A 21,170-nucleotide genomic window follows, 5' to 3' on the forward strand; every position below is an offset into this window, starting at 1 on the left:
AATTACGCCCAAAACACACCTGAATTATGAATTAATGAAGACACTAGAGGACCCTTTTTCCCGTCATCAAACTAGCAAAAGTGGATTTGGACACGCCCTTAACGTACCTGCGTCAGGCGCTTCACGCTGTGCGCTTAGATTGTTAAAATAGGGCCAGCAGTTTACAGGGGTTAAACAGTCCCTCCAGAAAAACGGGATTATGCGATCGCATAATTCAATGCATAATCAGCAAAAGTCTGCATATTTATGCGGGGGCCACATTCTTTCAAATACGCCGCACTTTCGCCGCTTAATTGCCAATTTCCGCACAAAATATGTGGGGCTTGCATGATTTCATAGTCCCCGCATTTTCGCTGCAAAAAAGTCACATATCTTAGCAGAAAGTTGAAAAATGTTGCGTTTACTTCACACAAGAGCAGCCATTTTCCCCCGTTACCATGGGAACGTTATGAAGTGACGTAATTATGCGACGTGAACATCATCGAAAAAGTAGGGTGTTGGGGGGGAAATCACTTTTTTTTCTCTTTTTCATCAAACCGCAGTTTTTGCAAGTTCCCGCAATTTCATCAGATAAAATTGCATAAATATGCCGCATTTTCCATCGCATTTTTTAAGAAAACGTGCCGCATAATCAAGGATTTTTGCCCGCAACCAGCAGCTCTTTGCTCTGCAGCTCCACGCCTGAGACATTCATGGTAAATTCATCACTGCAAAAAGGCAAAAAACTAAGCTACAGCCACTCTCTCATTTTCAAAGTGTCGACAAAAACAACACACGCTTTTGCAAAAACGTTTGAGTGTTGCTGAACGCTTAACAGCTGCCCGATCTCTGATATGGAGGCAGCGTTTCTCCTGCAAATATCATTGCTACTTTTACAGATGCAAGAGAGACATCCGGACTCTGTCTGTTCATCTGCATGACTTTTCAAACCAAACAAGCTGCAGCACAAAGCTAAGAGGAAGAGAGAAAAAACATACACAAGAAAACACAAAGACGTGTTCAAATGCAAATTTGGCTTTCTCATCCACTCACGTCTCTTTCAAGGGAATCTGCAACACAGACGAATACAAAGGGAAGGAGCAGTGTCGGAAGAAAGGTGAGGAAACAATGAGACTCTTAACTCAGCAAACACACCGTTCAACAAAGCAGAAGAACCGAATAACAAATTCCCGTTCTCCAGTGGAACGGTGTTTGTGGAGTCTCCGGGTGGAAGAACTGAACTTCGGAGTGGAAAACAAGGTTTCTGCTGAATAAAAGAAGCTCTTTATCCTCCACAACAGTTAAACTGCAACAACAAAAAAAAGAGGTGAAAGTGAACACAAACAAACGACGTTCTGATGACGTAGCTATTGTTTTTTAACTGTACACAATGAAAAGTTTGTCCTACAGGAAATCATACGACCATATGTAACTTTTTTTAATGTTTCTGTCACCTTTCATACAATGGTCTTAAGTGACCTGTAACCAGACTGATCTCGTATGCCGTTTTTGCGTGTTATCAAGACGCATAATCGCTTTTTGGCGTGTTTATCAACGCCGTTCGGCCGCCATTGACCTACATTACGTGTGAATTTCAGCCGTAGCGAGTAGTATGGAAGGACGTAAGTCCGCAGAAGGAAGGACTTACACCCAGGAGAGCCGGGATCGCGTCCCGCGTGTGGTGTTTGTCAACCGTTTTTTTTTTTTTAGGCCTTCCACAATGTTCTTTTCCTAAACCCAACCGTTTAATGTTTTCCTAAGCGTGTGACGTTGGTCACGTTGGTGACATTCTCGCGATAGTACGGCACGTTCTTGCGATAACACGCCATTTGGCTTTAGGAAAGTGGCGTGTATGTTTACGCAAAGTCACGATGCCATGTTGCTGTAACAGCAAATGAGATTAACTGTGAAAAGAACGCAACTTTTATATAGTTTTTAGTAAGGCCTCTGCCCGGGTCTGATTTTTAAATCACAGAATGATTTGGTAGATTTTTTTTTTGTAAATCTGTCTGCCAGTTTTAATAAAGGTATATGGCTCTGCACATATTGAACCTGATGTAACATCTCAATCCTCAGACTTGAAACTGTTATCCTTGAAGGATGAAATATGAGAATAAATATAAGGATTTTGTTTCTGCGGCAGCTGCTGCTGCTCCCGCACAAACAAACCCAACACTAATTATAGATTCCAATCAATGAAAGACTAACAGACGGCTGGAGGCTGCAGAGATCAGGGGCGTTCGGAGCCTCAGAGGTTCCGATCTCGACCTATAGACAGGAAGAGCAGATCGACTGTGAAAAGGCTTTAAGACGGACGCAGATTTATTTGGCTGCAATATCATTATGTTGCAGCTAAAACTAGTTCAGAGCTCCAATATGAACCGGAATCACATCCTTAATAACACCTTTAACTAATCCTTAAAGGGATATCTCAAATAATGTTTATATTAGATTAGATTAGACTTTATTGATCGAAATTTCAGTGCTACAGCAGCAAAATATGAGACACTCAGCACACATACAGAACATACAAGAAATAATCAGTAGGATAAAATACAAGAACTATTCTGAAGAGACCTCCGCTCCACCACACCTTCACATCTACTGCAAATCAAGAGATCAGGAGCTACCAAACACCGTGAGGTGAATTAAAGGTCAATTATGGGGATGTTTTATAGTTCAATTGTGAGGAGGGGATCGTTACATCGACGTGCAAAAGACGGAGGAGAGGGAGGAAGAAAAAAATTGATTTTCTAATGGTGGGGTATAATTACTGTATTGGATTGCGTTTTAAAAGCAACACACTTAATCTGGCAGGAAATGAGGTGCTCAGAGGCGGCGGCGGCTGAGAGCGTGCGGCGGCTGGATGGCGCAGAGTCGACATTAACCCTGAGATGAGGGGTGATAGAAACGTCGCCCTCTGACCTCAGGTCATCTTGTCTCGCCGGATATTTAATAATCCTAATTGAATTACATTCAAAGAGCGAGCGTCTTCTCCCGAGCCGTCTGGAGGGATCGTACTGAGCGCGCTCTAATCTCATGTCAGCCGGGGAGCCGCTGCTTCTCCTTCTTCTCTGCTGGGTAGATGGAAGCAGACATTTTGCTCCACTTAACGTCCCAACATTTATAGCAAAATTTAAACTTTGGGGCCACGATTCATTCAGGGCCTAATGTTATTTCATCTGGCTTTCACAAGAGACTGTCCTCACCTGAAAAATGCTCCCATAGGTCATTTGTTCAAGCAGCAATTACAGAACTCATGTTTAGGTTTCCAGTGGCGGCGTCCTCTAGTGGCCGTAGTAAATATGACCGGAGCAAAGAAGGAACTAACGTGACAAAGTATAGGAGCGCCAAGTGTCCTCGTAAGGAGGCAGGTTGGGGGGGGGGTGGATGGGTCAAACAAACAGAGGACTTTCACACAGGAGACCGGTGGTTCGTTTACTAAAAACTAAAAGTAAACGGCAAGCTTCACATTCAGCGTCACATGCGTAACCGGAAGTAAAGTAACGTCTGATCATAACACAAACCACAATCTTTTTCTAAACTTAAAGGTACACTGTGTAGTCTTTGAAGTATTTTATTAGCTAAAATCAATATTCATTCATAAATATGTCCTCATTGGTGTAAAATGACCTCTGCCAATGATCTGACTTATCCTCGTAAGCGAAGAATTTCTTATCTGTATTTACATTGGACGGGCAAGTCCAAGGAGGATTCCATGTCGTTCCGCTATTTTAAAAAACTATAATCACTGAGAGGGACACAAAATTACGAATTTTTCATTTTTTACGCCAAGACCCGCCCTACGATGCAGCCTGATTGGTTGGGGTTAGGCATTTCACCTCGAGTTGTTAAGGTTAGGATAGCCGATTGGTTAGGGGATAGGACCTGTACAAATCAGGTTACGTTGTCGAATGTAGTCACCTCATTCCGCTCGTCATTTCCGGGTGAGTCCCGACTGCCCTGCCGGGCAACCGAACACGTCAGGTCGGCCAAAATGAACGCCGACAGCCCCCCAGACGGACGACGGCACGGGACACACCGAACAGACTTGAGTCACTGACCTCGCCAGACTGTCCCACGGCCGATAATCGGCCTGGCGTGTCAGCGCCCTTAGAGGGCAGGAAGAAACGGCCCAGATCGCCGTAGGCTTTGAGGGACTTGTTGTTTCACAGATAGGTATTATATTCGTTGGTGATAAAAATGAAACAAAATAATATTCTATAATAATACAACACTTTGAAAGAAGCCATTCTGCATGAGCACTTTAAGTATATTTTGCCCAAACTCTGTAGGGTGATTTTACTTCAGTAGCATTTTCATTCCAGACTTTTACTTTCTAAAGGGGTATTTTTAGACTGTGATATTTCACGGTTTACTTTAGGTAAAGACTGCTGAGCTTACACCGCTCTTTACAGCTCTGAACAACAGCTGCAACGACAGGCACACGCAAAACACACACACACACACACACACACACACACACACACACACACACACACACAGGTGGACGCTGACCTGCTGACTCGGCCGGTTGCGTGATGACTCGGCTGCAGATCTGGAGTCTCTAACCCAATCAGTGGAGGGCTGCCTCCTGCCAGCAGCCGTCCACTGAGCCCAGGTAAAGACTCACAGCGCTATCAGCAGCTGGGACGGCCTGACAGCTATTTTCGGATGGCTGACGCCGTTTTTTTCTGCTGTTTCTACAGTACTACTGCACACCTGTATTTACCCAACACCTTCCACAAATCCTGTTTGGTGTGTCGGACATGTTTGTAAAGGATTTGGCCCTCACCGGCCCCCCTGTTCTACAAAGAAAGAGAGAATTACATCCTGCCGCAGGGTCTCTGCAGTCAGCACTCAGAGACTCAGCAGGCGAGAGCTGGACGTGATCCAAGAGAAGAATTCAGTTCCAGTTATAACAGATTCAAATTTACATCTGCTTTACGTTGAGCCCTGAATCCGTGATGCCTTTAAACAAGGTTACAGTAGAGGAAGAACCGTTTTGTTCAAATGCAGAAACCTTATATTTTTTTTTTTTTTTACAGGTGTACAGGTACAAAACTGTCCTGAGCAGAGACAACTTAAGGACCCCTTAAGTGAAAGAGAGACGGAGCAGGGACCCCTTACTACATATAGGCTACTGTATAAAATTAAGTTGCATACTAAACTGGGTCTACAATAAAGTGCAGGGCAGCCTAAAGGCTTTATACATACCTTTTTAGTGCATAATAACCTTACCTATAGGACTGTAAGCAGTGGGGATTAATATTTACTAATAATATGTTGGATTCATGTTAAGACGTTTTAAATTTAAACTTTGAAAAAAAAATCATTTGTAGGCCCCCCTGCAGTAACTCTGAGGACCCCCTAGGGGTCCCGGACCTCCTGTTGAAGATCTCTGCATTACAAGTTAGGCATACATTCTTCTTTAAAAACCCAAGAAGGTGGCCAGGTTGGCTCAATGGGTAGAGCAGGCGAACATATACACATATACGCAGAGGTCCAGGGTTCGAGTCCGACCAGTGACGATTTCCTGCATGTGTCCCCCCCCCCCCTCCCCTTTCTCACCTAGCTGTCCATTACAACGCGGAAAAGCCCCCCCCCCCCAAAAAAAATTAACTTTGGTGAACACCGAAATAACTCTCAAGGACTCATCTGCCCAATAAAAAAAAAATATTCAGTCGGCTGCTGAAGGAAAAAAACGTTTTGCCTGGCTTATGTTTTATGGAAAGCACTTTGAATTGCCTTGTTGCTGAAATGTGCTATACAAATAAAGCTGCCTCGCGTTGCCTCCATAACTCATAATTTGTGAGTCCTGTGCTTTGGCTTCCTGGCTGCATTTCTTAACGCGGGTTAGAAGCCGGTCTAAATGCATCTTATAGACCGGCTCACACAGTACATACAGAGGACACCAACCCAATGGCCAAAGCAAACTAGCTGATGTTCACGTGTGGCCAGCTGATCACTGTTCAACTCGCAGCTCTCCTCTGACACTCACGACTAACCTCCTGTATCTTATGGTGATTACAAACGCTTTTTCACCGTCATTGTTACACTCCGCGTGATTGCATTCTGGATTAATTACCGGCCGCAGGATGTCAGAGTCGCGGGGTTCTAAAGCCGAGCCCCAAAAATGATTATCCAGCGTGTTAATTGGCAGTCTGCGCCTGGCAGAAATCCACCTCATGAATATAAACGAAGGAGAGGTCGAGTGTCGGAGCGGCCCGAAGAGACAACAGACCCTGTTAACCCTGAGTAACACGCCGACGCTCTCTCAGGCTCTGTCAACATTTAAAATCAAATGAGTGAATATATAGAGTGGGTACTACAAGAGAAAGCAATCTTTGCTTTAAATTCTATTTGCTAGTCTGGTATCTAGGAATCAAGATGACTCATAACTTTTCTTTTTACTTATTTATTTAAAAAAAAAAAACTGTTATTTAAAGTGCACATATTCTGTTTGGCTTTTTCCCTTTCCTTTATTGTGTTATATATCTTTTTTGTGCATGTTATAGGTTTACAAAGTCCCCCCCAAAGGGACTTACCATCTCCAACAGAAAACACTTTGACAGAGAGGAGGGTGAGCCTGGGAGCGAACACTTTCCGTTGACCGCCGCACTAACGCACTTATTTTGACTCACGAAGTAACTTTACATTTGGTAACTGCAGTGCTAGTTGTATTTTACGTGTGGAGAAGTAAATCATTGCAATTATAATCTCGAGCGCGTCACAGTGTGTTTATGCATCTCTCGTTGTTTAGTCCCCCGCGGCAACACTTTGTTGGACTGCTTACAGCCGCAATAAAGTGCAAAAGCCCAAAGTCCCCCCCCAAAGAGACTTACCATCTCCAACAGAAACAGGCTTCTGACTGGCTAGTAGTCCTTACCTAGGTACTGTCAGGGCACGCCCTCATACTCTGCTTCTGACTGGCTAGTAGTCCTTACCTAGGTACTGTCAGGGCACGCCCTCATACTCTGCTTCTGACTGGCTAGTAGTCCTTACCTAGGTACTGTCAGGGCACGCCCTCATACTCTGCTTCTGACTGGCTAGCAGTCCTTACCTAGGTAATTCGTCAGGCGGGCACCTCATACTCTGCTTCTGACTGGCTAGTAGTCCTTACCTAGGTACTGTCAGGGCACGCCCTCATACTCTGCTTCTGACTGGCTAGTAGTCCTTACCTAGGTCCTGTCAGGGCACGCTCTCATACTCTGCTTCTGACTGGCTAGTAGTCCTTACCTAGGTCCTGTCAGGGCAAGCCCTCATACACTGCTTCTGACTGGCTAGTAGTCCTTACCTAGCTACTGCGCATGTGCGACTCCCAACAAAGATGGAACAGAAGTGAGATGTCTCACTCTGTAGCTAAAACAGAGAGCTCAACACACAGGGTGAAAAGAGGAGCTGCAGCAATGTGCAGTACAACAAAAAGATGATGTTTTTTGAAAATTAAACCATGTAAACCTATTCTGGTACAACCTCTTAATACAATTATGAAGCTGAAAATGAGCATAATATGAGGTCTTTAAAGGATCTGATAAACATTAGAAACTAGTTATTGGATCAATAATGTCCTCATTACAGTTAGTTTTAATCTGTTTTGTGCCATTCGACGTGTGCGACTTCAACTTTGTTACTTATGAAGAGCAGGAGCTCCACACACTGTGTACATTTACTGAAGTCACTCTGGGCCTCAGAACAGCTGAGTCAGGAACTCATGGTCCAACCTGATCATATAGTTCTGTAGTTCTGAGGCGTTTGCCTGCAGGGTAAAAACAGAGGAGCACATTTGATTTCCATGTTGTGATTTTGGCCGTCGCTTCAGGGGAGACGATTAATGGGGTGGGTGTGTGTGTGTGTGTGTGTGTGTGTGTGTGTGTGTGTGTGTGTGTGTGTGTGTGTGTGTGTGTGTAAGCAGAGAGAGTTTTTAAGGTGTCTGAAAGTATATGATTTATTTTCTGAGTCAAGTCATTTTTATTTGGTAGCCCCGAGATAAAAAAAAAATAAATCAGCCTCACTGGGATTTAAAGAACATGGAAACTGAGACTGTTGAAGGAGAGGGGGGGGGAGGAAGAAGAGGAGGAGGTGGAGAAGGAAAGGAGGAGGTAAAGGAGGAGTTAGAAGCAGGAAGGAGAAGGTGGAGAAAGAAAGAAGGAGGTAGAGAAGGAAAGGAGGAAAAAATAAAGTAGAGACGGAAAGGAGGAGATATAAGAAGGAAGGTGGGGATAGAGGAAGGAAGGAATAGGTTAAAAAAGGAAATAAGGACTTAGAGAGGGAACAGAGGATATAGATATGCAAAGAAGGAAGAAGGGAAGGTAAGGAGAAGCAAAGGGAGAAAGACAGACACAGAGGAGGGAACGAGGAGTTATTGACAGTCGAGAGAAGACGGAGATGGAGACGTTTTTGCTGTGTAACAGCACTAGTTTCCTCTAGGGTAGGAAGTGGAGAAGGAAAGGAGGAGGTAAAGGAGGACGTAGAAGCAGGAAGGAGAAGGTAGAGAAAAAAAAGGTGGTAGAGAAGGAAAGGAAGACAAGATGAAGTAGAGAAGGATAGAGGAAGGAAGGAACAGGTCGAGAAGGAAAGGAAGAGATGAAATAAGCAAGAAGGAGATAGAGGAAGGAAGGAAGGAGGAGGTAAAGAAAAGAAAGAAGGACTTAGAGAGGGAAAGGAGGAGACAGAGATGCAAAGAAGGAAGTAGAGAAGAGAAGGGGGAAGAAAGACAGACGTAGAGGAGGGAATGACAAGTTATGGACAGTAGAGAGAAGAAGGAAGTAGAGAGGTTTTCGCTGCTGTGTAACAGCACTAGTTTCCTCTCGGGGAGAGGACCTTTGCCCCCGCTGTTCCCACCCGTCTTTTCCTACCTGTGCATTTCTTGGGGCTGCCGGGTCTCTTGCCGTGCATCCCCAGCTTGCAGACAAAGTTCTCCTCCCAGAACTCAGCGAACCAGACATTCCTGCGGTTGTTGGACAGCGAGCGGCTCTTGAAGTACCGGTCGAACGCTGTGGAAAGAAGAGTTTAAAAATGTTACTGTTACGATGATTTTTTACGAGGGCCTGACTTGGGCCGGTCACAGACTGAGGGCAGCTGTAATGTAGAGCCCAATAGTTTCTGTGATCACAGAATCACTGACGGAATTGCGAAATTGAGAATTTAAAAACGCTATAAGCAGTCCCTCCTGAAAAACGCGATTATGCGATCGCATTATTCAATGCATAATCAGCCAAAGTCCGCATATTTATGCGGGGGCGCATAAATTGCCAATTTCCGCGCATGCAAACGCTTGCATGAAATCATAATCCCCCGCATTTTCGTTGCTAAAAAGTCACATAATATATCTTAGCGGAAAGTTGAAAAATGTTGCGTTTACTTCACACAAGAGCAGCCATTTTCCCCTGTTGCCATGGGAACGTTATGACGTAACGTAATTATGCGACGTGAACATCATCGAAAAGAAGGGTGTTGGGGGGGAATCACTTTTTTTTCTCTTTTTCATCAAACCGCAGTTTTTGCAAGTTCCCGCAATTTCATCGCATAAAATTGCATAAATATTATAGCATATTCCATCGCATTTTTCAAGAAAACGTGCCGCATAATCAAGGATTTTGCCCGCAACAATCACAAAAAAACTCCGCATTTTTCTGGAAGGACTGTATAAGACAGATTCCATAGGGGCATTCATTAAGTCAGTACTAAAAGCTAACTGGAGATTTGAAAATATGACTACGTCTAAGTTTCCAACCGTTTTTAAAATGTCTTAAAATATATTAACCCTCCTGTTGTCCTCGGGTCAATTTTGACCTCGTTTTCAAAGTTTCTATGTCAGAAATTTGGGTTTCTTTTCAACCAAATTGCCCAAAAATAACATGGATATTCCATACAATGCTCCTCGCAGGTAAAATTAAGGATCAGTTCACTGCTTTCATTGAATTATGGGCGTTTTTCTCTTCCAATTTTATAGCATTTGAAGAAAAAAAAAAGTGGTTTAAATGGTTTCTAGAACAGTATCCTGAAACTAAACTTTGACCAAACTCTCCCTCTGATCGTAACTCTTAGTCAAAATAATTCATTATTTCAGCTTTTCTAACACAAAAATTTGGTAATAACTAGTAACTTCATATAAAATCAGGTTTATTGACCACGAATTTGAAAAAATAAGTGTAAAACAAGTGGTGATAAGTTGCTGTAAGTGGTGTGTACAGTATACTGATGGCAGTGAAAAAAAGCAAAGGAAATGTTGAGAAAAATGTAAAAAAAAAGGGTTAAATTCCAGTTTTGACCCGAGAGGACAACACGAGGGTTAAACAAGGATTCCCAGAGGCTTAGGTCTGGTTGGCTCGGGGAAACCCTGATGATGATGATTCTTTTCGTTTGGTTTCCTTCTCACCGTCCACCGACGCCCTCTTGGGCAGGATGGTGATGGCGCCCTCGGCCACGCGCTCCTGCTGGACCACCGGAGAGATCTTGGAGCCCCAGCTGTCAGAGCCCACCCACAGGAAGTGACCCGTCAGGTTGTTGCGTTTCGCCGCATCCAGGACTCGCCTGTCAGGGATCACACGTGAGACAGCCGGGAGTCACTTACCCCCCGAAATATGAACTAACAGTTTCTGTTCATTTTTGGGAAACAGTTCTACAGCCAGCGTGTTTTATTTAAACACAGCGGTGTTCGAGCTAGGTACAGACGGAGACAGAGGAAGGAAGAAGGATGTATAGAGAAGGGAAGGAGGCGGTAGAGAAGGAAAGGAGGAAGTAGAAAAGGGAAGGACGAGGTAGTCAAGGCAAGAAAGGAAGTAAAAGAGTGGAAAGAAGGAGGAGGCAGAGAAGGGAAGGAGATGGAGGAAGGAAACAAACAAGATAAAAAGGAGAGAGGGAGGCGATAGAGATGGAGGTAGAGACAGAAAGAAGGTGATATAGGAAGGAAAGAATGAGGCAAAAAGGAGGCGAATAGAAAAGAAGGCGGTGGAGAAGGAAAGGAGATAAAGAAAGGAAGGACGAGGTAATGAAGGAGAAAGAGAGGGGAAGGAAAAGAGGAGGTGGAGAAGAAAAGAAGGTGATGGAGAGGGAACCGAGGAGGTAGAGGAAGGAATTATGAGGTAATGAAGGAAAGAAGGAAGCGGAGAAGGAGAGAAGGAGCCGAACCATATTCACAACCTTAGTATAGAGCGTTAGCATGCTTACATTCGCTACTAAACACTAAACAGTGAAGTAGAGCTGAGGCTCATGGGAATGTCATTAGTACTGAAACCAAACTGGCAATCCATCAAGTAGTTTCTGAGACATTTCACTGAGATGTGGACCTCGCCCCCTCTGTTTTCCTTTACACGTCAATAAATCATTCTAATAAATTATAGATCAAACATGAGATGATTCACATCTTCTTGCGTCTCCTTTTCTTCTCAGCGCGGTCCCAAGATGAGCAAGGTTTCTCTCAGAGCTGCAGATTAACATCAGCCATTAGACTGATAGCGAGTGTGTGCTTGCATGTGTATGTGTGTGCGTGCGTGCGTACGTGTGTGTGTGTGTGTGTATTTGTGTGTGTGCGTATGAGGCTCTCAACTCACTCAGATAATTGGAAGCTTGTTATCTTAATCTGCACCCAACAGCTGGAGGATGAACCGATTAGATACTTTAAGAACATACAGATACAGAAACAGTTTGTTTGTCGCACAGTAAGTCTGTTTGCATTCGCCAGTGTCCTTCAGAAGATGATTTTCAGTTTCTACTGTCTAAAAAAAAAAAAGTCAACAATTCTATAATAAAGAAATAATACCAAAAAAAAAAAAAGAATACTGGACCAAATGATAAAACTTAGGATTTAAACAAAAACTCACTGTGTACAGTCATGCTCAGGATGACAATGCTAACATGCTGATGCTAAGCTGTTTATCACGTGTACCATCTTACTGGAGCGGGTTTCATGCTCAAATTTGCAAACTCTCACAAAACACAGCCGAGCATAATGGGAGCGATTCGTTTTGCAGGTATTTTATAAAAAACCAAAGTGCACATTCATATTTTGACTCGATGATGGTGCTACGGAGGAAAACTTAAGTGATATCTAAAGAGATTAAAGTTCATCCTGAGGGGGAACCAGATTCCGTAGCAAATGTCGCGGAAATCCATCCAATAGAAATTTCACTCCAAACCAGAAATGTCAGGCTCGTGGTGGCGCTGGAGTAAAAGTCAGGGGATCATCAACCTCTGAGGACCAGGAATGTCTGAACAAAACGTCATGACAATCCATTTTACAGTTGTTGAGATATTTGAGTCTGGACCAAATGTCAAAGAACAACAGTCCTTACAAGGACTCGGGTTTACAATATTGTTTAAAATATGGTTGTTAAATATCACGATAGCAGCAGCTCATGTATGAGTTCCCCCTGTTTGCTCAGTATTTCTTTAACTCTCACTTTCTGAAGACAGAGTTGTGCTTCTCTAAGAGGTATCTGTTCCTTTAAACTAAGCGGTGTCGACTTGCAACAAATTCGGTTTGTGTGTAGAGACTTCAAATGAAAACTGATGCTCTTTTTTTTTTTTTTAACTGGGGCCATATCTTGAGAACTGAAAATAATACTTAATTTAAGGGACAGAATGCATCCCAAAACACTGCACCAATCTGCCTGTTGGTCTCTCATCTGCAATCATTACAGCATCAAAGTTTACACAATCAAAGTTTAACACAATCAAAGTTTACACAATCAAACTTGAGTCTGCGTGTGCGTGTTTGTACCGGATGTCGTCCTCGTTTGCGAACATGATGACGGCGCGAGCGTTGGGCGTCTCCAGCAGACGCAGGACGATCTTGTCGAATTCACCTTGTCTCGGCTCCCGGGGAATCTTCAGAGACTGAGCGATGCAAACCCCGCCTGAGAGAGAGAGAGAGAGAGAGAGAGAGAGAGAGAGAGAGAGAGACTAAATATTTAAAAAGCAAGACATTGTCTTTTTGAGACGTCTTTCACGTCCTGTTTGACGTACAAAGACGATCTGAGGTATAAGCAGCGATGCAAGATCTTTCACTTAAATAAAAGCAGCAATACAACAATGTCAAAATAGTTTATTGCAAGTAAAAGTTCTGCTTTCAAAATTCAACTTAAGTAAAAGTACAAACCCATCGAAAACTTGCCCATGTGGCTATATGTGTTATATATGACATTTTTACAATGGTGGAAGAAGTAGTACAAGTGGTATAGAGAACAGGGTTTGTGTTTGTTGACGAGACATTATCTGGATAGTTTTACGCCACTGGAGAAGGCTGATTATTAATATTCAAAGGTTAATTAAAAGCGTGTTTGACCTTTCAGCTCCAGAGAAAGAGATTTTCAGGTGATGATGTCTAATGCTCATATTATGCTCATTCTCAGGTTGATAATTGTATTTAGAGGTTATATCAGAATAGATTTACATGGTTTAATTTTCAGAAAACACCATCTTTTTGTTGTACTGCACATTGCTGCAGCTCCTCTTTTCACCCTGTGTGTTGAGCTCTCTGTTTTAGCTACAGAGTGAGGCATCTCACTTCTGTTCCATCTTTGTTGGGAGTCGCACATGTGCAGTAAGTAAGTGCAGTAGGTAAGGACTACTAGCCAGTCAGAAGAGAGTATGAGGGCGTGCCCTGACAGTACCTAGGCAAGGACTACTAGCCAGTCAGAAGCAGAGTATGAGGGCGTGCCCTGACAGTAGCTAGGTAAGGACTACTAGCCAGTCAGAAGCAGAGTATGAGGGTGTGCCCTGACAGTACCTAGGCAAGGACTACTAGCCAGTCAGAAGCAGAGTATGAGTACCACCTACAATATAAGTGCACAATATAATAATCAATAAATAATATCAATGAGACCATAAACAACATACAAGATGTGGCTCCTATACACAAACATATACCGTGCACAAAAAGATATATAATACATAAAGGTGAGGGGAAAAAGCCCAAAAAGCATAATATGAGCACTTTAATGTTCTGACTTGTTGTTCTGCTTCCTGCTGCAGCAATCAGCTGGTCTCCCTTAAAGGTCCAGTAATAAAAGTTGATGTTTCCTCTCTTGGTCACATCATTAAACTCTCGGCTTCGTCCTCCCTTCACACTCACGCCGCTATAAAAACACACCTGAAGTTCATGATGTTGTCCCTGCAGCGTTGCCCCGGGACGCATAAACGAGAGCCGGGGCAGGGTTTTTGAAGACGAACTGTGTGCCCCTGTCACGAAGGGAAGTACGGTACAGAGGCTGCAGATGAGCCAAACACACACACACACTGTAAAGCCGTTCCAACTTAATTGGCTCTGGAGTGGATTATTTTTCTTCTTTTTAGTTGTGGAAGACGGAGCGTCTCGCCGGCCGAAGGTGGCGGGCGAATCTCGAGGGGGGAAAAAAAGAAACGAGCTGAAAATAATGGCGACTGTTTTGGTCTGACCTCGACTGTTTGAACAGCAGAGCCGTCTTGAGTGTTTTTTTTTGTCAAAGGAGGTAGAACTGAAGCTACAGTTTAACGATTACCGCAGCAAAGAGATGAAAAGGTAAAACTATTTCTAAGCAAGACTCTTTACACAAAGTCAGACCTTGCGTGTGGGATAATCACACGGAGACCAATCAAAGCCCGTGTTTCTGTTGCTTGCTGCAAAACGAAGATGCAACTTCAAGCACACAGTTCAACATATACCTAATCAGCGTTGGAATGTAATAAAATACATATATCGTCGTGCGAATTAATCACACTTAAAAAGGCGTTGAAGCCGACAGGTAGCTGAAAAAAGACGGTAGAATATGACAGAAATGTCGTGGAGTTATCTCTGTTTAAGAAGGAGGAGCTGTGCGAGTTCAGATCGGTTCTGGCTGATCTCGGAGGATCCGGGGAAAAAGAATGGAGATAAAAATAATTTAAGACTCGGCTGCCATTGTCATCATCACACCGTCCACAGCGAGCTTAGAGGCTGTCTGCAGTCTCTCGCCCCTTGCGGCTTCAGTTAGACGATTTCAGAGTCATTACACAGGTCCATCGGGCCATCAGATAGGAGGTGGAGCAGCTCTCTCTCCTACCGGCTCTTTCTTTAAATGAGGTGTTTGGGATTTTATATTTGAAGGTTTGAAGGTCAGGCTGCTGAGAGCGTGAATCATCACATTTTTTTGTACTCTTTTACTCTCTGTACTCTAATCTTTGAAATTGGTCCAATATTGAGCGAGAACGATGTGACCTGGCAGCCGCAGGCCGGGCTGCAGAGGAACCCTATAGGGCAAATGGGCATCGCCAATTTCGTCCACTTAAAGTGCTGTTTTGCCACTGACATGCTCAGATTATTATTATTTTTTAACCCATACAACCCATACCCCGTGTTTTCACAACCTTCTACCCATGAAAGTGCCCTGGAACGGCGGTCAAACCCCTAACTTACTACCCGTGAACTAGTACCAGATGGTTGTACTCCCCAGTTACAGTTTTTGACGTCACACACACATAAACAACAATGGCGACCCCCTGTTGATGCTGTACAGACACCGGAGATGAACGGTCTGTTGATACACAACCATGTGTTGTTTTTGCATCATATATCACTGACTACATCTACGTTGTGGATTTTTCTGTTATTCTATATTTTTCTTATTGCCAACAAAAGTCATGAAAAAGACCCAAACAAGCAATGTTTCAGTCCATATCTCAATACTTTCTGACTTCCTGTCTCTGGCTCCCAGCTCCAAGCCCATTGGCTCTTACTTAAGACCTAAATCTTTTTCTTTTTTTTTATTATTTTTATTTGTACAGGGACAAGTATGCAGCATAAACCTATTCCACACACCACAGCCTTTATAGCGTAAGCTAATGTGCAATACCCGTCCCTAGATTATTATATAGTTACGTATTTTAACCTTACTTGGAGGAAACGGTGCATTTGTTTGGTGCTCTGTGAGTATTTGTGGCAGCAGGACGGTGTGTGTGGGATTGAGTCAAAACTACATGTCACCCAGTGCAACAGTGTGGCTCACTGATGCGTTTTCAACCGTTTTCGGTTGAGCTGTGGCCCTTTACAGCAGACCTTCAAAATAAAAGTCCACAGCGTGCCCTCCTCTTTTACATTCTCTCCGTACCCTCCTCTTTTACATTCTCTCGGGTTGTTCTGTCTTGTGTTAATAAAGTATGATCTGTGATCATCGCTGAAAAACACAACAAAGAACATGCGCACTTAACAATCAGCAATTCCCCCACAGCCTAATTACCTTCTTTCTTTCCATTGCTGCAACCGTGTGTTATCTAATAACACGTGGGAAACTCTTTATCAATAATAGATTCATAAGAACAAGGACACATTTCACATTAACTTTATCTTGATGATGGGGACACTCGGCTGACCTTCACTCTCCTGAAGTTAATGAAACCGTGAGCTGATTTTATCTCTCAACACAACACCGCAAAACAAACTCTCTACCGATATACACACACACACACACACACACACACACACACACACACACAAAGAGAATCATCATGAGAATACAAAGCCAGCACTTTCAGATTTGTATCTCTCCAAAACAAAAGTTTTCTATGATGAAATGTTTAAAGCAGTGGTGGAAGTACTGAATCAAATAAATGTAGTGGAGTACAAAGTAGCAGAACTGGAAATACTGAAACAGTGCTGCAGAGCTGCTGGTGGTCACTAATATAGTATAATAAGTGTGAGTGTTTTTCACAATTTTTGTTCCCAGCAATTAATGCACTTAGAGACCATTAGGACAGGATTCTTCTGGAAGCCATGAAAGTGATGACCACACTCGTTTTTGTGAACGTTATCTAACGGTGAAAAAAGGAACACACTCTCCATTAGGGCCATTAGATCAATTATAAAAGGGCAGCCGGCCTAGAGGGGTACGTGGAGCGTCTAACACATTCTCACTCCCAGCGCGTCAAAGGCGCTTGGTCAGGTGCCTTTGGCTTTTGTCACTGACGCAAAGAGTCTCCTTTAGCGTGTAGCACTTTGGCGTCATATTTAGATGGCTTGGTCAGGACTCTTGGCGCCACTTTATGGCGCTCTGGGTTGGGACGTACGTTTAACTGACGTGCGGGGCAAGAACGGGACAGTAAGGCTTAGGAAAAGACTGCGGGTGAGGTTACAAAATGTACAATTCAGTGACACGTGGGACAAGAACAGGACACGTACCCCGGTCTCCTGGGTGACAGTCCTGTGTTGTTTGGCTCCGTATGCGGATTTTCGGTCTTTCAAACTACTCGCTACTGTTGTCGCTCTTAATACTCAAGCTGCAATCCCCGGTGTGTTCCATACAGACGCTAAAAGGTGACTTTTGCGTCAGTATCTGACGCTGAGAGCCACTGACCAAATGTCAGTATTTTACAAGTTGGGAATGAGTAAGGGTTGGAGCATCATAGTTTGCCACGTGTAGTCTGATCAAGCTGCCGTATTTAACGAGTTTGGACTGCACGAGTTGAATATGCAGGCTTCCAGTTAGCATATTGTGTCAGTGGGTTCCTAATTATCAGTTTAGACAAAGAACAGAAAGTCGAGCTGGAAAAAACTAAACAATCACCAGACAGAACTGGTATTGATATTGGGCGATTCCTGAGGGAACTAACGCAGACAAATGTGTAAACAGTAAAGATGGACACACGCAACATGATGTTAACGAGATTTAGCTTCAGCGGAGACTTTTCCAATATGGGGGAAAACCAAAGTGGAAAATCAGCGACTGAGGCTTCTCCTGCTGCGCTCAAATCCATTAAATTAACTTTGGACGACAAAGTGGAAAATAATCAGTTAACAGAACCTGCATGAAATGCGCGCGCACAAGCACGCACACGCACACGCGCGCACACATACACACACACACAGACACAACTGTGATAATGTTGGAAAGTGCTCCTATTCACTGGGAAACAGATAAGGAAATCCCTGCAGCTTCTAACATCCTGAGGATTTACTTTAAGCTCTGCAGGGAACATCTCTGCTGTAAGCTGTGGCACTGAACTGAAACTCCTACAGATATACTGATTTAAAAAAGCTCGTCATTCAGCATCTCTTTCCAAAAACGAATAAAAACTCAAATTGTTTGTCATTTGGACTGAAGTTATCTGCATTCCGTTGAATACATTTGACATTATGGGTTTCACCTCTAGCTTTTCTTTTACTTTCTTTATGTTGGGACCTTCTGCTTTCTGCCTCAGGGATAAATCTACTGCAGCTCAACATTCACCGCAATTTCACAAAAATAGTTAAAGTAAACAAAACGGAAGACATTTTACACTCCTGCAGCTGCTTTTTATTGTCCCTACATACACAGAGAATAGGACCTTTTAGACATTTTAGAACATTTTCATGCAGGTGCAAGTGAAATGCACAAAGTGATTGATAAGCAGCATACATACAGGTGGTAATTGATTCAAGTGATTGTTTGCAACATTTCTGAAAATAGTCACACTTTCACAATGTCGACTAATTGTTCTCAGCTCTACATATATTGTTCAGTACAGTAGTTTTATTCATAACAAAGCATCATATTTTATAACATCTTTAAATGTTTCGTATGTAAGAGTCTTAATCTATAAAGGAACTGGTAACTAAAGCTGTCAAAAAGGCAACACATACCTACTTTAAACGTCAGAATAGGTTGATTTCCAATGGGTCCCAAAACGATGAACATGAGCATTTTATTAAACGCCGTAATACGGCCACACGGTGGCCATACTGAACATGGGACCTTAACACGTGACCACGATGCGACAGTTCTATTTAAGGTAACGGTCACACTTTTAAACACAAAATGTACGTTGTGAAACCGAAATAGTTAAGTTTAGGCAACAAAAATATTTAGTGTTGGTAAAACATCAGGGATTGGCTTAAAATAAGTGACGTAAAACTAGGGTTAGGGTTAGTCACTGAGTCACGGACTAATGTCACGTCTTAATTGTTTCCTGTTGGCCCCCAGGCTGATGTGGGTGTGGCTTGCCTGCATCGCAGAGTTTGCAGAGCGGAGGTGAAGTGACTGGGAGACGGGAGTCGATGAATGGAGAATGTGTTTCTGATTTTTAGTAGCTTTTCCCCACCAAGTTGTGTTAATGTTTGTCCGCGTCTTGTGTCTTGAATGTCTACAAATTACCTATCAATGGAGTGTCTAGGCTGATTGACACCACACCGAGGACCGGGCTGGTCCGAAGAGAAGAGCGGAACAGCGCCATCTACGACAAAGGTAGGTCTCTCATCCTTAACTTCAGTCTGGTGAATTAGCGTTATTTTCTGTACTATCTAATGCACGACTAAAGCCAAACCAGTCCCTTCAGAAAAACGTGATTATGCGATCGCATAATTCAATGCATAATCAGCCAAAGTCCGCATATTTATGCAGGGGCCACATTTTTTCAAATAAGCTGCACTTTCGCCGAATAAATTGCTGATTTCCGCTCAAAATATGCAGGGCTTGCATGATTTCATAAACCCCGCATTTTCGTTGTAAAAAAGTCACATATATCTTAGCAGAAAGTTGAAAAATGTTGCGTTTACTTCACACAAGAGCAGCCATTTTCCCCTGTTGCCATGGGAACGTTATGAAGTGACGTAATTACGCGACGTGAACTTCATTGAAAAGCAGGCTGTTGGAAGTTGAATTTGACATGTACTTTGAGTCTCTTAAGTTGGTATCAGAAAGCTATCTTAATATCTGATATTATCTGAAATGTCTTTGTTTAAGTATATATTTTTTGTATCTTGTTTGTTTACGTATTGCGATGACTGGATATTTGTAAACTATTTTTTGAAATAAAGTTAAAAAAAAGCAGGGTTTTGGGGGAATCCCTTTTTTTTCTCTTTTTCATCAAACCGCAGTTTTTACAAGTTCCCGCAATTTTTGCAAGTTCCCACAATTTCATCGCATAAAATTGCATAAATATCTCGCATATTCCATCGCATTTTTTAAGAAAACGTGCCGCATAATCAAGGATTTTTGCCCGCAACAACAATCACAAATAAACTCATTTTTCTGGAAGGACTGCCAAACCCTGTTAAAGCTCCTAGACATAAGGATGGTAGTCAGTTTCCCCAGTGGTTGTGGTAATGACGTGACACTAATGTCCATAAAACTTGGCTCATTTCAAAAAGCAACAGTTGACTTTTGGTTTCACATGGGACACGAACCCCCGTCTCCTGAGTGAAAGCCCTGTGTTTCTTTAAACCGTCCACCATCTCCTTTGCGGAATTTGGTGCCCTTATACTTTCTCACCTTATTTTCTCTTGCGATAATTACAAAGCAAGTGGTAGCCACCTAGAAACAAATATAAGTCATTATGAGCTGCTTGCACAGTCGACCTATAAGGTCGTCTTCTGGGTGAGGACGGGTTGCAAATGAGTTAAGATAAGATAAAACTTTATTGATTCCCAGAGGGGAAATCCGGTTTGCTGCAGTAGCACAAAGACAGCAATAGTAGGCAATAGGCAAATGGAGAAAGTGAAAAAAGGAAATAAGAAACTTAAACTTAACTTAAAGAATTGAAAACTCCAAAGCAAGAGCATATGCAGAAGACCGAAATTGCAAGGTAAAGTGAATGGCAGTGATGTGACAGTAAATACATACCGGAGTAAAAATGTATATTTCCCTGTGAAATGTACTGCAGAAGAAGTACAGTAGCACGAAAAGAACCTCAAATTTGTACTTAAATACAGTGTTTGAGTAAATAAAGTAACTTATATAAAAATAAGTACTTAGTGCAAACCTCATACATATGCAGATTTTTCTCTTTCCATAACGTCAATGTGTTTTTCAAACTGAGGCCTTTGCCTTTCACACACAAGCACAAGCTCTAATGCGATACAGATTTGATGATGTGGAAACAAATGAAGCGTATCAGAGGGACACGGGACCAAAGAGAGGGAATAATGCAATTTCACTTTGCTTTTCAACTCAGACGGGGAAAGTCTCACAGCGGGAAGCGACTCAACTCCAAAGCGGACCAAATAAGCACGGCCGGGAAAACATTCAAAGGCACGCCGTCTACTGGAATTATGGGTCATAACAAATATCATTAAAGCTAGCCTCTGGCAAAGCCTTCACGCTGACCTTTAAATTAACAGTTCACCATGTGTGTTTATCGCTGTGTAACCCCCGCTCCTTCTTCTGTACCAAATACTGAGTAGGAGGGACAGATAGAGACAGGACATATGTGCCCGCTCGCCTCTTTCATTCCTCGCCTTTGAGCCGCTGCACGCCACACCA

The 21,170-nt window shown here is 42.9% G+C and overlaps 1 protein-coding gene across 1 annotated transcript in view; it reads right to left on the minus strand.

The window, feature by feature from the left end:
* The window catches only part of grm8b (glutamate receptor, metabotropic 8b), a 158,656-nt gene that overhangs the window by 53,006 nt on the left and 84,480 nt on the right, over positions 1-21,170 (minus strand). The window contains exons 4-6 of the mRNA XM_039809785.1: positions 12,704-12,839; positions 10,361-10,515; positions 8,838-8,975 (exon numbers count right to left, since the gene is read on the minus strand). Coding sequence (XP_039665719.1) covers positions 8,838-8,975; positions 10,361-10,515; positions 12,704-12,839 — 429 coding nt within the window. The remainder of the gene's footprint in view (positions 1-8,837; positions 8,976-10,360; positions 10,516-12,703; positions 12,840-21,170) is intronic.

Source organism: Perca fluviatilis, chromosome 8 (assembly GCF_010015445.1).
Source record: "Perca fluviatilis chromosome 8, GENO_Pfluv_1.0, whole genome shotgun sequence".
Lineage (NCBI taxonomy): Eukaryota > Metazoa > Chordata > Actinopteri > Perciformes > Percidae > Perca > Perca fluviatilis.